The sequence below is a fragment of the Amphiprion ocellaris genome, chromosome 13, assembly GCF_022539595.1.
Source record: "Amphiprion ocellaris isolate individual 3 ecotype Okinawa chromosome 13, ASM2253959v1, whole genome shotgun sequence".
NCBI classification, from domain to species: Eukaryota; Metazoa; Chordata; class Actinopteri; family Pomacentridae; genus Amphiprion; species Amphiprion ocellaris.
In genome coordinates this window covers 13428474-13446196 of record NC_072778.1, presented here as the reverse complement: position 1 = coordinate 13446196, position 17723 = coordinate 13428474, and the positions used below count along the sequence as shown (strand labels likewise).

At 39.5% G+C, this 17723-nt stretch overlaps 1 protein-coding gene across 2 annotated transcripts in view; it reads right to left on the bottom strand.

Annotated features, from left to right (window-relative positions):
- The window catches only part of tnmd (tenomodulin), a 64152-nt gene extending 47857 nt beyond the window's left edge, over positions 1-16295 (bottom strand). For both annotated transcript variants that reach the window (XM_035949266.2, XM_023272672.3), the window contains exons 1-2: positions 16138-16295; positions 12081-12215 (exon numbers count right to left, since the gene is read on the bottom strand). In XM_035949266.2, coding sequence (XP_035805159.1) covers positions 12081-12215; positions 16138-16185 — 183 coding nt within the window. In that variant the 5' untranslated portion in view covers positions 16186-16295. The remainder of the gene's footprint in view (positions 1-12080; positions 12216-16137) is intronic.
- Between the last annotated feature and the right edge of the window lie 1428 nt (positions 16296-17723).

Here is a 17723-nt window from a genome sequence, read left to right as displayed (position 1 = left end):
ACAGCTGATATAACCAGAATCCCCCCACCACTACTTCATCCGTGCCTTATAACATACAGAACAAGCCAGTAACAAGGTAGACGTGTTAGAACAATTCCTAACAGAGCTGCTGGGAGATATACAGGCTCATAATTGTTCAAACACTGTTTACACCATGGTTCTGCCTTGAAGACACAATAAAAGAGGGAGTGATAGTCCTATGCAGAGACACTGGGCTATCACACTGGGACTATGGGTACTGATGAGAAGCTCTTGGTCTGTTGCCATGGCCCCTGTGTGGGTTGCATGTCAGTGCTGGTCTGCCCTTCTTTTTAATAACACTGAAAAATTCTTTGAAGACCCACAGGGGGAACACAACACATTACGTTCCCAGTGGTGTGGGTCTGTGATTTTGTAACTTTAACATTGTCTCATGCTATTAAAAAAACAACAGCTCAGGAATATCATTTTTCAGCACAATTTATTATAAACCTGGTCAGTCATTGATGAAATACATGCAAATTAATGCTTTTCAGGGTTTATTTTTATTTCAATTTTTATTTTTGGAAAATTAAGAGTACTTTTAATAATTATAAGGAAACAACCAGTGTGAATGTTTGCCTAAGACTGAAGTAAATTAACAAGTCTTCTTTGTGGGATAAATGCCTCACCTTGACTCGCTGCCAATGTCACTTCCATTAACTACCTGTTTGTTTCTGGCTCAGGTCAAGTATTGGGAATTGAGGACACTTACTGACAATCTGCTTAGAGCCCGACTGAATGATTTTTGCAATGATTACAGTTGACAACAAGCGATTTATAGTATTTGTGTAATGAAATGGATGAAGGGTGGACCTTTGATTACATACCTTCTAGATCTTCATAGATATTGTCTCTATTTCCATAAGAATAGGTAAATGCAGGCCCACATCAATCTCAAAATGTATTAAACACTAATTCACAGCTATTGTTAACAAAAAGTCTGTTTGAGGAAGCCTAAAAATGCCACTGTGATGCCCAATATATATTTTGGAAGGATGCTGCATTCTAAAGATCACAGGAGGACCTGATGATAGCAACTAGACATTCAATTTAAATTACAAAATCATTTGTTCATTCTGTCTTGATGGAGACCTACATGGAACAGTTTTCTAATTTGGAGAATTACCATGGCTTTTATTGAAATGTTGTAGTTTGGACTAAAGTAACAATTTTGCTAAGATAATGGGACCTTCATTGTCATGGTTACAATAAGAAACATTAATGCTATGGTTACAAGACACTCATGGTCATTATTGTCATTTGAAAATGGAAAACAAATATCTGTCTCCTATTTTGAAGTCTGATGTTTTGATGACCCATCCATCCACTCCAACCTCCTCCCTACGGAGACTTAGTTGTACTATGACAATATCTTCTCACTTCCTTTAATCCTGTTGTCATTACTATGGCCACAAGTAGGTTTTGTCACTTAAATATAAACATATGCTGGATAACGGCACTGCTAAAAAAGTAAAGACCTGGTTCCTCTTGTAACAGTTAAAAAATTAGAGGTAAACTTGTCCAAGTCGTGACCTCAGCCCTTTGTTTGTTGCTCTGTGATTCAGATACAGTGTTTTCCAACCATAGGGGAAAAGGCACATCTTCAAATATATTTTTGTGATACCAAACAAACCTTCAGATGTTTTCACGACAAAACCTGTGCTTAAATCCCACACTGTGACAGGCTGTGTCAGCCACTGCTGCACTGTGTGCAACAAAAATATAACATATGCAAACAGAGCAAATGCCGAAGCCTGGGGAAGTACTGGATTTAAAATTTGGTCTTGCCTGGGAGACAGATGACATTTGTGAGATCCCGAGAATACCTCTAAGGATGCAACCCATAACTGGATGAAGAAAAGGTCTCAACTATACCTTTGTGTGACCAAATAACACAGTAACATACAGAGGTCTGAGTTCACAAATGGGGCTAAGAGCAAGAAAGACAAAATTCCAGCCACATACAGGAAAAAATCGTCTGCTATCAGCCGCAATGGGTGTTTTGCAGTAGAGTGTGAAGCAGCTGGACTGGGAGTCAGCACCTCAATGGACATGGTTCTCTGCCAGAAACAGGTGGATTACTCCCTGTGGGTTGCGGGTGAGTTGCTGTACCAGTCAAAGAGTTTAAGTGTCTCTGGATCTTGTTGACAAGTGATGGGAAAATGAGGCGTGAGATGGACACAGGGATTGGTGCAGTGTCAGCAGTAATTTAGGTGTTGTCCTGACCTGCTGTCATAAAGAGAGAGCTGAGGGAGAAGGCAAAGATCAGGATTTACCGGTCGATCTATGTTTCAACCAGCACCTATGGCCATGAGCTCTGGGTAGTGACTGAAAGAATGAGGCTGGGCTCAGTCGTAGAGATTGGGTGAGGAACTTGGACATCCAGAGGGAGTTCAGTGTAGAGTCACTGCTCCATGAAAGGCTGAGGTGCTTCGGGCACCTGATTAGAATGCCTCCTAGGTGCCTCCTGTTGGAGGTCTTCCAGGTACATCCAGCTGGGAAGAGATCCCGGGGCAGACCCAGATCTCACTGGAGGGACTACATATCTCATTTGGCCTGGGAACACCTTGGGACTCCCTGGAAGGAGCTGGAAAGCGTTGCTGGCATGAGGGACATCTGTAATGACCTGCTTAGCTTGCTGCCACTGTGACACTACCCCGGATAGATGGAATAAAATGGATGGATGCATAGGAAAAAAAACATTCTTAATTATTCCAAGAATTCTGAATATTATAATATGAAACATTTTATGACACCACAAGAGCATAGAAAGCAATATGTTGAAACACTGCAAAGATTTTTTAAAAGTAATATGCTCTCACACATGTAGCAAGTGTGCATTTAGAAGACTATTTATAGGCCAGCATGTGATTTCTACTGTTAAGTGCAGATGTTTCAATCACTGGACTGTAACATTGTTGAAGGTCACAGGGGCACACAGGTGTAATTTAGGTGACATTATAAGCCTCAAATGCGATTAGATGAAAACAGGTCAATTTACACTGGGAAAGAAACCAGGGGATTACAACAAGAGCATCAGTGACCTTTGGATTCATCTTCCATGCATAAGTCTAAATGACAGACAGGATATTCTTTCCATTATGAATGAATGCTCGTGGCAGGTTTACCTGAAATCACATCTCTGCACATTGTGTTGCACCCAAAATATTTTACTTGTAATTATTGCACCAACAAATTCTTTTGTGACCTTATTAAAAAGGACTTTATAGTTTGTACAGTGATGCCATTTTAGAGGTGGTAAATCAAAAAGTCACAAATGCCCTTATGTGCTCCGATGTTCAAACTCCAGTCCTGATAGACAGTATAAAACTCTGTTTCGCAGCAGGAATGAATTTTGATATTAATATTTAGTGTATGACAGCATTGTTGTTAATTAAACCCTGCAACATTTCACCCAGGGTATTATTTGTTCCTGCCAGACAGCTAATGAGCCCCACATTATCTCAGCAAGAGACAAAAGCCCAGAGGACACACTGTACTTTAAAGAGTCTCAGACCCCTGGTGTTACCGGTTAGAAGAAAGCTGTGTCTCCAAAATAACACGTCTGCACTCCAGAGGAACAGCCATCCTCCTCCTCCTCCTCCTCCTCTTCCTCCTCCTCCTCCTCCTCCAATATTTAAAGTGAATTAGTCACCTCCCATTTCATCCATTCATGTTGTAGCTGCTCATGCGGGTCAGTGGGTCAGTGATGCTGCCACCAGGAAAGGGATCTTGACAAGCTTTATCACCATCAGCTGACAAAGTGAAGTACATTTTCTGGGCAAATGAGACACAGCGGCCAAGCAGCAGCTGTCATCCATCATACTTGTAGTGATGATTGCTGGATACATCCAGTATGGGGGGGAAAAAAAAATCACAAATACTTCAGGGCCTTAAATGCTTCAGAACGAGCTGCATGCTAAATTTTAAAGGCTCTTTGGGCAACTGAACCACCAAAATGACCAAATACCATTTGTCAAACAGAGACTGAGTCAAAGTGGAACTAACCACATGAAAATACAATTCTTACAGTGTGTGTGATAGGGCTGTCAAACATTGCTAATGCATTACCATCTGTACTAGTCAACATAAAGTGCAGTGGTTCCCAAACCTTGTTTATTATGAACCTCTTTGGAAGCAAACATTTCACGCTTTCCTGATGTGTAAATACAGCAAAGAAAAATAACTGCAAAAGTGACTAATTTGGATTTGTTGAAGAAATGTTTTCAAGATCACAAACCGTTACTTTTCACGCATTTTCCTTATTAGTTTCTGCTGTGTAAATTTAAAATGTGTGTTAAACTTTGCCCAAACTGCCAGAGTTTTCTGACACAAAAGACAAGTACATTGTACAATATTCTGGCAGTGATCTTGAGAGAAAGATAGGCTTCTTCATTTGCTGGATTTGACTGACATGCTTGTTTAATGAGCTTCACCAGTTTTTCTTTTCCTCATTGTCAAAGATCTGCTCATCTCGTACTTTACATGTCATTTTGGTTTATGAATAAATCTTGCAAACCTGAATCTTTATATCCCTGCTACCATCAGACCATTTCTGTGTCTGTATTGTGCTAAAATAAATCAAATTCATAGATCTGCTTCACACCAGATATTTTTGACTTGTTATTGCATGTACAACCCAGGTGACACTGATAACATTAATGATGGCTTCATTAAAGCAGCTATTATAATGCAACACAGCAATTATTTCAAACAAGTAGTTAAGGATGGTCATGTTTGAGTTGCAAAATAAAATGTGTTAAAATATCAATGTATTTTCCAGCAGAGCAACATCCTGTAGTTCCTGGTAAGGCGCACTTAGACCTTCAGTCAAAACCCAAATTAAATTCATTCTCTACAGACAAGCTCTGCACATAACTGACTACCAATTACAAATATACAGCTGCCTTCCATACTGTGGCCTTAGTAGAATTAACAAGTGATGGCGACAATACCACCACAGAGGGTGCCCATAGGCTTTCTCTAGCAATGTTATGCTGTAAAAACCCAATAACCAACCATTCTTATAGAATTAACAGCTGAGGCAGCAGGCAGCTGTGCTGTTGTACTGTTCACAAACTGCTTCATTTTTACTTAGTATTATTGTGATTTGAAATGCAGACAATGCATAAAACACTTCAAGAAAAAAATATTGAAACAAATACAATTACACAATAAAACCACTTAATTACTGTAATAATTAAATGCACTATTTCCATCCCAGGCTGATTTACAGCTTATTGCTTGGTCACAAAGGGCCCTAAACTGTTGACAGTGTTTGCAGTTATAAGTTAGTTACTTACAGGACTTGTTTAGGCTTCTTGAACATTAGTGATGCTATTGAGCATCATTTTTATGTGCAGATCTGTATAACTTTTCTTCTACTGCAGGCACAATGTCTCAAACAGAAACTTGGGCAACATGCAAACTGTCCTACCAAGAAGAATGACAGCCTCGGTCATTCCAGTGGGTGCTGAAAAATGACACTATGTTAATGTTCAAATGAGTAAGCCCTCTGCCAGCTGCTGGATTTATTATGACAGAAGCAAAAGAGATAGTCCTTTGAGAGCAACAAAGTTTGAGGAGGAAGGAAGTCGGGGTGGATGAGTGGGTCAACAAAACAGCAAACTTTAACACGGGTGACTCCAATTCATGCTTTGTTCCTAACAAACAGTTACTGACTTTGATCGCTCTCAAACCGTAGCCACGTAGTTATCACTGTAACCATGATGACAAAGCTCCCCAAAACCTTGATAAAATAGTCATTTTAACTCAAACCACTATGTCTTCTGAGACAAAGTACATAATTCACCTCAAACCCAAATCTTTCCCGAAATCTAGCTAAGTGGATTGTGTGCATAAATCAAAGTGGTAACTAAAGCATTTTCACATTGTTAAACAGATTTACTTTTCAGCAGTAAATTATAACAGCTGTGGAAGCCACAGAGAGATTATGTTGTGCTCAACAGGGGAGCATCTCAACACAAATTGTTTCTATGTGCTGTTTTCTTTAGTTTGCATGGCTCACTCACAACACAGTTAATGCAACCTGTGTTTGCATACCAGGAAAAAACATATTATAGGCCTACCTGTGATATAATTTTTTAATTTATTTTTTTTTGGAGTTTAACAATTTGTTTCTACCACCCTCTAATGACACATCATTTACTAAATGCGATATTAAAAACTATTTGGAGCACAAGAGGTTGAAGTGTCACATTTAAAATTGAAGCAGTGCCAGCATGAAGTCACAGTAGGTAAGCCCACTTGTATATTAGCATATTATTTATGATTCTGTGACTTATGGCTCCATAACATCTGGAATGAATATCTCATCATTAATGAGGTTCATTACAGCTTTTAAAACTAAGCTGCCTGGTTTACTTTGCTCATTTCCCGTGTCAACACTTTAACATTCACTGGATGAAAGGTCTTCCTTTAAAAGCCTGGTATTTTAGTTGATTTTTACACATTTATTTCACCAGTCTATATATATAAAAAGCCCAAACAAGGCTGATAGGTCTGGATACATGTCATTAAAATTAGGAAACATTGTGACTTTTAGAGCTGCCACAAGTTCTCATTTACCACATTTGAAAAAAAAAAAAAAAAAAGGTAATCAACGAAGGTTATTTTACATAAAGACTGAGCACCAGAAAGATTTAGATTCTGCTGCTTCTCTCCTCACGTATTGCACACAGTGAAATAATAGGGCAAAGTTAAAAGAAAAAAAAACTGCCAATGCCACCTTTTAATTGCTGACCGATGTATAGCACGCTGACATTTTAAAGTTGAATTCAGTACTGTGTGGAATGACAAAATAGCAACATTTTTGATCTGTAGTGTCAAATATGTTGAGCAAGAACAGATGAACAGAGCATTTCCAGTTTGCTGCTCACTTCCCTGCTTCAGCGTCGTGGCTGTGTCGAGGCTATAAGCGGTGCAGACTTACTGGGAGAGCGAAAGTGGATGTGAAAGCTCAATCACATTCTAAATTGTACAACAGAGCAGAGAGTCTACTTGGCAGTCACACTGGTGACACAGGAAGGAGGGAGAAACAGAGTCTGGAAAAAACACAAAAAAGCCGTGCATTGATGTCTGTTTACCCGCCACACTGTACACACACAACATGCTGCACATGAGCTGCTGGTGGATTGGCACAATGAAGCACTACCAATTAAGATCCTGATCTTTCCTGCACACATGTTGTTCAAGTTTTTAAAAATGAACCCACTGACACACTAAAATGCTGTACGGCACAATGAGTAACTCCCGGTGGGCTTTGCAGTGTTGTCACGCTCTCTGTAGCAGTCAGCGTCCCAGAAGAAGGCAATGTGCCACAACCGCAATGTGCCATGAAGCCTTCCCACCTCAGGCACTCCACTGGCAACAATTTAAAACAACTCTCTTTTGTTTTCCCTGCACTGAAACCCCTTCCACCTCCTGACTGCTCCCCAAATAGAAGGCATAATGCATCATCTTAGGAGGCAGCCTGTAGCGGCCTTAATATAACAGCCGGGGAGAAACACCGGTGGACACCGGCCTGTTAATGAATGAATGAGCCTGACGTGTAAAATCAGAAAACATTACAGACTGAGGGGCAGGCCTCCCAAAAGGTCTCGTAGAACCAGCTGTTTAGATAAGCCCTGTTGCTTCCTCGGAATAATAATTCCTCCACACCAGACTGAGTAAACAAACTGCTAACACTCCTGAGCGTGAGGAGAAGTTTGCCTTGTCTTGTTTTATTCCTGGTGAAAAATCTAAGACACAAAACAGTATACACATGACAGGAAGATAGAATCATATCACAGTCTAATCTTGTGTCTCCCTCCCCTGTTGCATGTTGACATCTGGACAGTGAGGGGACTGCTGGGTATACACAGCCTACAAGCAATAAATAAACAAAGCGGGGCCCAGCCTTGAAAAGCCATACACCTGTGACCAGTGGAAAAGCAGCAGGCACAGCCGTGTTCATTAAAGAAGCCGGACCTGACAGTGAGGCCTTTAAGAGGCCATCAGGAGCGACAACTCAGCAGCTACCTTGGGAACGACGAGCGAAAGGCATCAAGGTGAGCAATGCAATTTCAGCTTGAATAATGGAGCACTTTCCTCAGGTTTGACATTCATGTATTTCTCAGGCAGCTGTGAGCTATTCAAGGTTCCCCAAGAAAAAAATGGTTCACAGTGTCTACAGGCTCACAATTACTCTGTGCCTTGCTGCTGGTCGGCGGATGATCTCATTCAAAGTCGTTCATGAATTAAAAACAGCACCAACTATATCAAATGTAATAATGCAAAAATCTACTTAAACGTTTAGATTACGCTCAGCAGAAATTAATGTCTACATTTTGTTCTTTTTTTTCCCTTTTAGAGAATAATTTATAAAAGATTTCATTAGGGCAAATTATTGTCACTTTTCTGTTGGATTCACCAGCCAGATTTCATTTTCACACAGTTGCTGATGTAAACTGGTAATAACAGAGGATTAATTTACAAGGAGGCAAAATCCCCCAGTGAGACTTGCGGCCCAGAACAATAATGAGCACATAGTAAACAGACATTTGCCGTAAGCCAAAAGAGAATGCAGAGGCATCTAATCTACACATGGAAACACACAATGCACACTGATGCATAAAAAAAAAAATCACGTGTGTGCAAGCACAACCACGCCCCGTCTTTCTCTCTCACACACGAGCAAACTCACACAAGCAGAGGAAATGATGGCAAAGGATCTTCCCCAGACCTCTGCAACAACATATGTTTGCAGGTAATTAAAAGAACTTCCCAAGCGGTTATCATGTCATATTGAAATACAATGCACAGAGCAAATTACCTTTCTGTGGCTATTTATACTAAGCTGGGTGAAAGAGGCCATGTTGCCTTGGTGAACTGTGAACATGGATAAGAAATGTTCATGGCTGCAGCTGTGCAGTAACTCCCAACTGCAATGCAAAGGTCAAAGTGTTATTTAATATGTGATATATAGTGTGTGATATGTGTGTTTCAATTGGTTTTAATTCGATTACATAAGACATAAATACATATTCGGGGCATGAAACACATCTAAGCTCATGCACAACTTGCGAGTCCTGTCTGCAGAGCTCTGCACCAATTTCAAAAAGAGCAGAGCAAATTTTGTCATCATTGGCTTTAGTAATAAGATCAGAGCCATCATCAGGACTTCCTTTGCTTGTTATCTTCAAAGCTGTGGATTCTCAGATTTGTCAGTTTTAATTTGCAATGTTCGCTTGCCCAATTGAAAGCAGAGCATCCACTGTATTAAAAAGCTATTATTATTACGACGTTGTTTAACCTTTCCCCACGATCCAAGTGATGTACGACCAGTTGTCACACTGAGACGAGGGCCACATGAGGAATTTATTGCTTGTGATTCTTTTCCTGCAACTTCGAAACTTTGCTTTTCAAAGAACTACACTATTACTTAGTAATTAGTACTTTAAAGTGTTTACTCTCATTCTATTATGTCATCAAGAATGCATTTTAGGACACTTTCCAATCAAATGTTACTTACTGCAGTACCTTTTCATACTGGGACTTTGCATTTATCCCACTATATATATGCAGTACATATATAACAGCCAATAAAAACAACAGTTATGTGGTAGCATCTTATAAAATTGGCCAGTGCACCATCACACAGTTGCTTATTTACACATCATGCACACACAGAGCAGCACTAGTGTTCATTTTGTCCGTTTCCAAATGCAAGTTCAGTAATCACTGTTGTTTTTGTTCTGTTTTGGTCAACTCCTGAAGGAAATATCTGGCTCTTTAGCTGCTAAATATTGCATTATGTTTGTATGCAGTATGTGTTAACCTTTTTCTAATAATATTTTAAACTTAAGCTTTTTTGTCTGTTTCAACTGGAGGCTTCAGTCCCTGGTGCTATTTACATGCTTAATGGAAATTAACACTGTGGCTGGGTCTTTGCTCTGCCTTGGCACATTTGGACACTTGCACATTTGTATGTCTTATGATTTTCAATTTCCTGCATTAGTTTGTTAGTTATTGCTGCTGCTGTTGTTCATTTTGTTGTGTTAATATGTGCTGCAGAGCAAAACACCCCTGTGGACAATGAAGATAACCTTGAATCTTGAGTATTTGTATCAGGTACCATGTGAAAAATAGAGTGGTCTATATTACCCAGCGCAACAATTTACACATATTCACAAATTCACCAATATTTCATCCTTTTTTAAAAATCTGAACATAAAATTAAAGAACCGAGACTGAGATCAGGACCAGCACAATTTGGGACATCCCTAATAAAAATAATGATTAGCTTTAAAGACTATTCAGATGGGAGAGTTGGTGATTTGATGTAACTACTCTTCATGATGCACAATGTATGTTTCCTGTTGATCTTGATTTTTAAAAATACTTCCAGGCAGCCAGTAGCTGGGGGATTAATTCAAGTCCAGATGTTAGAGACCGCTAACAGACTTGCAATACTTTAGCTGAATTTGAGAATCTTCATTTTATTGTGCTCATGTCATAAACAACCCCTGTACACAGCTATTTCCTAAAATAGATTAAGTACACTCCCCTTGGCTTCAAATGCTTCGCTGCTGCCCAGAGTCTAAAAATGTAGCTTAAAAAACACGTCCTGCTGGGTAGCATATCACATCCATCCATCCATCCATCCATCCATCCATCCATCCATCCATCCATCCATCCATCCATCCACTGTATCAGTTCGTCTCTATGGACACAAACCTGAGTTTCACTGTGTCTGAGGGAGCTTCCTTCCCATCTGACAGACAGGTGATTCTTGTTTGAAGTAGCTCCATCTCCCTCCCTGATGCGGAGGCCAGACAATGAGCCTCCCCCTCAAGACCCCATTAAAGCAAAACCCAGGGTCCACAGGTTTGATATTCATCGCCTGGGCAACCTCTGCCATCAACACATTTCGTGCCACGTGAGAATGATCACAGCTTATTAAAGTGGAAATAATGACTGCTCTACCTCCGGCATGAAATATTTAACAAGGACAAAGGAGATGGCTCAAAGGTGATTCATATCTATGTTGAAAGGAGAGAACGTGGACAATGCCGTCTATACAGGAAGTACAGATGGCCCTTGGTTAACCTGAGCTTAGAAGGGACTGTCGGCGACTGAAATTTGTACCTCAATGGAAGCAGAAATAGAAGAATAGTGGCAGAAGGTGCTGTGAATTAATGTTTGTTCGATAATACAAAGATGTTGGTATGACAAGATGCATCCAGTGCACTACATTCTCCTATGTCTCACCTCATGGCATTTACAGTGCACACAAAGCAGACTTATGAATCCAGGTTTGAAATGTATGTGTTCCTTTTTAACCATCATTTCATTTTAATCATTTTCTCTCATTCCCAACTGAGCTCAGAACGTATATAGCATCCAATTTCTGGATGTGAAATTATTGATGTATTTTTCCTCCCAGCTTGGGTAAATTAGCTTTTTTGGCCCCTTGGGAAAATCAGGGGAAAGGAAGGAAGTGAAAATGTTCTCCATCAACTGTGATTGAATTGGATTTTACAAGATGAATTGCCAGGACAAGAGTTTATCCCAATTACATTGCCAAGAGGCTTCAGTCCTGCTGAAACTACTCTGGTCAACAGCAATTAGGGTCAGCTTTGAGTTATCAGGGTTTGTCATTGTGAGAAGATGTTTACAATCTGAGCAGAAAGTGGCTAAATGCTACAGGCCAACATTTGCAACCGTAAAAGGTGGTTTGTGGTTTGGGCCAAGATTTCGTGAAATTACAGATCTGACAACCAAAACACGAGCAGAGCAAAACACAGCTGTCTTTTCCATTGCCCACACATCTTTTAATCTAGTGGAATACAATGCAGACTGCAGAGACTGTGTCTGGCTCTTTGTGTGGCCATCCCTTTTTCTTTCTCGCATATTTTTTTCTTTGATGTAACCTGTATGATTTGCTGATGTGGAAGCTCAGCATGTCTTTCATCTGTCTCTCATGAAGACTGCACTTACCACAGACGGTGGCAATAAGGCTGATGACTGGCATACAGCGAGGTGGTATTTAATCTTACCTTCCCCAGACTGGGGCCCCACAGATATCTCAGGCTGAAAACGCAAAGAGCCAAAACCAGGAAGACCAGAGCCAGGACCAGAGCCACTCGCTGATAGGTGTGGTACTTGGCCTTCTTCCCTTTTCCAGCCTCAACCTGCAAACAACACAAGTCCTTAATGTTTATTTGGTTTGTATGTAAGTCACTACAACATCATTCATCACAACCTAATTGAACACAGAACTGTTCCTCAAGGTAATAATGTGACATTTTTCAAAATATGCTAGATGAGACTGAGACCGCTTTTCATTTGCCAGTTTAAGATAGACTTGAAAAGCAAATCTGCTTCCTGTGAAGCTGATTAATTAACATATTATGTCTCCCTTGTTTAACAGCTTGAGGTTGGTAACACCATTTTGTATATTTTTGTACAAATGAAGTATAATGTGGTATTTAGGGTGCTTTATTTTACCTTTTCATACACCAAGGCTACCTGTTTGCTTCTTTTTCTTTATACTATGCTAAGCTAACTGCTGGCTGTAGCTTTGTGTAGCTGTGAATTGGGAGGAGCTGCTAATTGTGGAGGGGTTTTTCTCCATTCTGAATTCCTATTTCAAAAACATCTTTGGTGTTATTCAACACATGTACACAAGGCTCTACTGCATGATGTAATGTTCATGTAACCTTATTGAATAATTGCCAACTGGTATTGTCATAACACTGGAATTTCTAACTCTGATACTATCCTTTGAAAAATAAGAAAAAGCATATTGATATCATTGCCACAACAAGGAGGACATAAAATATTACTATCATTCCATAACTCACATTGAGGTAGCATAGATCTCATTACATTGTTTTTCTGCGAAGCGAATCATTGCAGACCAAATAGTCAAGTTTCATGGTCACTCACTGTGATTATTTATGTATGCAGACATGACTGCCATGTAAAAGCACACCATAAGAGCTCATAAATAATAAGCGGCGTCATGTAACCCTCAACCAATAGGAAAAAAAAATCAGGAACAGTTATTCCAAGCTGTGTTATGGTAATTGTTGATATTGCAGTTTTAATTACACTTCACTCTTGGTTGTGTGTGATGGCCAGAGGACCCACCCCTTTGGCTCCTGGCTCCAAACAGCATTCCTGCTCTTTTCTTTATCCACCAAAACAGGTTGCAGAAGCTCTGCACCTACTATCTTTATAACACCGTAACATAACACTATTCAACCAGAGCGAATAAGAAGAACACAACACTTTGAGTGAATGATAGGAGGTAGAGTTTGTCAACTTACTTTTCAAGAGAAGGTGAGTGAGAAGTTGCTGCTGGTTGTGGTGTATTAATACAAAGAGAAATACGTATTGAAATAGTTTAAAGTATTTAGAATCAGCATACATGGGCAAATTGGTATTTTGACCACACTGTTATTGATTTTAATTATTTAGTACAAAAAAAATCACATTTTGGCCATTGTTTGGTTTTGCGGTCAACATGCTTCAATCACCATGAACCTCGGCTGCTGTTGCTAGGTGGCAAGAGCCTTAGTGAGTCAGACCAATAGTAACCTCAATATCCTTTGTTTTGAATTTCTTTACAAAATAGTTGCCAAATTCAAAACAGATCCAGAAATCAAATGTGAATTTGGGTAACCTGCAGATTATGTTTTCAATTTTCTATTTTTGTAGTCTAAAGGGGCACATAACAAAACCTAAAGCTCTGTGATTGGATGTTTCTTGCCAAAAGGCACCTTGAGACTTGAAGTTGACTTCTTGCCTTCTGTTTTTATGTACACAGGCTTGTACTTCAGTTTTTTTTTCTCAGAGAACCGCATATTCTCTGAGGCAGTGGTTTTAGCTTGTATGCTGCCTGAACTAGCTCTTCCCACTTCGAAACTGTAGTTGATATTTCTATGTTTCAATTTTCTCTCATATTAGGGTTGTATTTACCCAAAAGAGACACTGTTTGATTTGGCTGCTCGGCAACATTTATCCATCAGTGAGGCTGCTGATGACAAAAATATAGCCATTCCCATGCCAAGTGCAGAGAAGAAGAGGCAGCTAAAAGTGTCACAGAAAGGTTACATTTATTAAACTTTTCTTCAAATTAAAACTCTGCCCACTGTAGTCAATTCCCCAAGCTTAAGGCCACAAATTAATAAAGACAGGCTTTTGTTCCACCAGAGCTCCAGCAGGGAGAAAATGAAAGCTACTCATTCACACTGGACCACTTTTGAAGGTCTCGGAGGACAACAGAAAAGCAGATATGTTAAAAAAAAAAAAAAAAAAAAAAAAAATGGAACCAACTTCAATTAGCAAAATTGGTGTTGCTTATCTTCATGTCTTTTAAAAATGACGATAAAGCAGCTTTGGTTTTCTATTGTGGCTGAGGTTGTTACAGTAGTTAAGCTGTGGTAGACTGGACAGCACTTTAACATACTGGCTTTTTAACATAATATCTAGGAATTAATTTTGAATAATAGTAGCATGACTTTTTCTAACCTTTGGACTTGTTTTATGTAAAAATAATTAGTCCCAGTAGTTCCAAAATGCATATTTCATATGCCTTTTTTGTTCTTTTGAAAGTACAAAATGTAGGTGGCATAACCAAGAGGCATAAATATGATTTAGTAATAGCGGCATGTGGATGCATTGAATATCTGGTTGGTAAATGCATTAGCAGCTGTGGAAGGGACAGAGGATACATTATTCAAGATAGCTCTTAATAACTTTAACTATGCCTTAGCCATTAAGGAAGTCTATACTCCCACCATTCGTTATTTGACATTGTAGAGTTGCCTCAAAAATGTCAGGCACATCAAAGAATTGTACATTCCTACGGCATGATGAAAAAACAGAGGGCCACAATCAGGGAGCTAGAAATTCCATATACTATGAATTTCTCAGAGTACAAAAAAAAAAGAGAAAAGAAACGGTGGCTGAAATCCTCTGCTCTCCTGTGGCAGATTGCATAAGCAGTGGAAACTTAACTAGAGGACAAACCTCTCTCTGCCTGTGCTTTGAATGTCGAATACTCAGAGGAAGGAGGTGGGATTGAGAGACAGACACACAGATGGACAGACAGACAGAAATAAAGGCACGGATGGAGACAGTGTGAGCAGTCTGAGTGCACAGCAGCTGCCAACTAGTGTTTAAAGGTTTAGGAGTTCAGAATCAGCCAGGCAATTCCTCCTGAGCTTTGTGAGGAAGAGTGCCTGGAGCCCCCTGCTGTTATCATGCAAAGAAGGAGCATTTTCTTGAGAAAACAACAGAAAAAACAGAGGTAGCCTACGTAAACCAACAAGCAGGCAGTAGTTTATCACACCAGGCCACACTCATATAAGCATCTGAATTTCTGTAAAAGCTATTCTGAAACAGGAGGCCACAGGTGATTTTATAATCATAGCAATTTCCCACCACTAATAGTGCATTCACAGAGTCACTTTTTCTTTGCAAATGAGTGAACTTTGTCATACATATATACATACATACAAACAGGGATATAAATATAGCTTTATATATGATACTGTGCTGTGAAGGTGTTTGACCATTGCTCTATTGTAAGCAAAAAGATATGTTAACGAGAAGAAAACAATCCTTCCCCTCATCATCTTTAGTGATAAATTCTAAATTAAAAGCAACTTTTTGTCTATATTCATGCTCCTTTCATTTGGATATTGCACGTTTAAAGCAAATAAAATGGTCCAGGTAAGGCAAGTGGGAATAAAGGAAGGAAACCAAAGTGAAAAGCCAAAAAAACTCAGATGGAAAATTTAATATTCTGTGAAAAAACTCTGATCACTCAGCAAGACATCAAGCCACACTTCTGGCATATTTAACTTAAAGTGTCCATTAAAATATCACATTTTTTCTTTTTAAATCACTACTGCTGCAACCTGCACTTAATTTATTGAGCTGTTAAATTTTAAGGGAGCTGATGCTCTCCTTGACATTGCAAAGACCTAAAATTCTAGTGCATGTTTTAAAAGACTATGAATGATGCAGTTAATTTTAAATTGTTTGTGCACTTAATTAAGTGCAGAAAAGAAATCCAACATAAAAAGAAGAAAACTGACTCACATCTTTCCACAGAATCTGTTGACTACTGGATTGACTGCTAGCCTCCATGATGCAAGCCCACTGGTGGAATCTTTCCGATCCTCTTAGCTGGGGAAAATACCTATGCTCTGCAAGGCAAAGAGCCCCAACTTCATTCCTCTGGTGAAACTTGGGAGTGTGCTGAAGGGGAGGGAAGTTTCAGATGGAGTGGAATTACTGAAACATTTGTGATACCTATTAAAAGCAAGGCAGATGTCTCTGCTGCTTGCCTGCTTCCCTTTCAAAGGTGGAAAAACCACAAATGATTTCAGGCTGAAAGACAAACCCTCTGTTCAATAAATGACATACTACACTTGGATGAAAATACTGTAGTTATACACTCATATGAATCCTGCTTGGAGGACACAGAGGTGCAAAATAAATAATTATATATGTTTTCCTGGATGTGTGTCGATGCACTCTGTAGGCACCATTTATCTTTTCCGTATTATTTCTTTGAAATAAGAAGTTCAAGTACTGTCTCTCTGCTTTTGTTCCTCAGTCATGAATCTACACACTCAAAAAAAAAAGAAAAAAAGTGGTCTAGGAGCTGAAATGACTGAATAGCAGCATAACAAAAGAATCAACCTTATAAAATGAGAATAATTTGCACTTGTGCACATACAGGAAGAAGAGAGGAATAAAGAAAAGATTGTTATCTGAGAACAGAAGTTTATAGGTCGGTACCAGACATGTTTTAAGGCATCCAGAGAAATATTATATCTTCTCCTCTATCGCTGAAAAATCTAGAGTCTATAAAAACACAAATATTGCTCATTTCAAAACCTAACTGTTGATGTATCTTGTGTGTGGCTGCTTGCATGGGTATCGTTATTGAGATGATATTTCATCCATCGAAGGAGCCCTCCACAAGATGGAATAAACACAGTACACCTGTAACCAAAGGGCATCTGAAAGTGATCACTGCAAAGACCCAGCAGAGCTTCTACATCATTTTCTACCTGTTGGATACAGTCTTAACTGAATACTGCATCCTCAGTGCACCAGAGGTTTCACATTTCTACATCACACTTGTGTACGTCACACTCTGAGCCCTGATCGGCTTCCAGTCTGGTTGCGATGTGATAAAAATCATGCCGGTCACACTCAGATTTAAGGTAAGCACAGAGAAACTTTACCTCTTCAGCTGATAAACATGACAGCTTCTGGTGTCAGACTCTGCACGTACATATTCTGCACAGTGAGCCTCGCGCATCCAAGCAGAGTGAAGAATAGCACATTTTGGAGTGGAGAGAAGGAGCTGATCATTAAAAACTCACCCGTTTAAAGTCAGTGTTGCATTTTTTTTTGTTTAGGTACTGTATCGTGCAAGCTCAGACTTTGTTGTGGGAAGTCTCTCGGTTGTTCTTTGGATGCAATTAGTAGTAAACCAGTTTTAAGGACTCACAAGGGAGGGGTTAAATAACACATGCAGTAACCGGAGCTCCTCAAAAATTGGCACCCTCAGAACTTTATGCAGCTCTTGGCAAGCTAAACACTGCTGTCTGATGGTACCAAGCTATTTATCTCAGCTACACTGTGCACAGTACCAGGAATAGGTTTTGAAG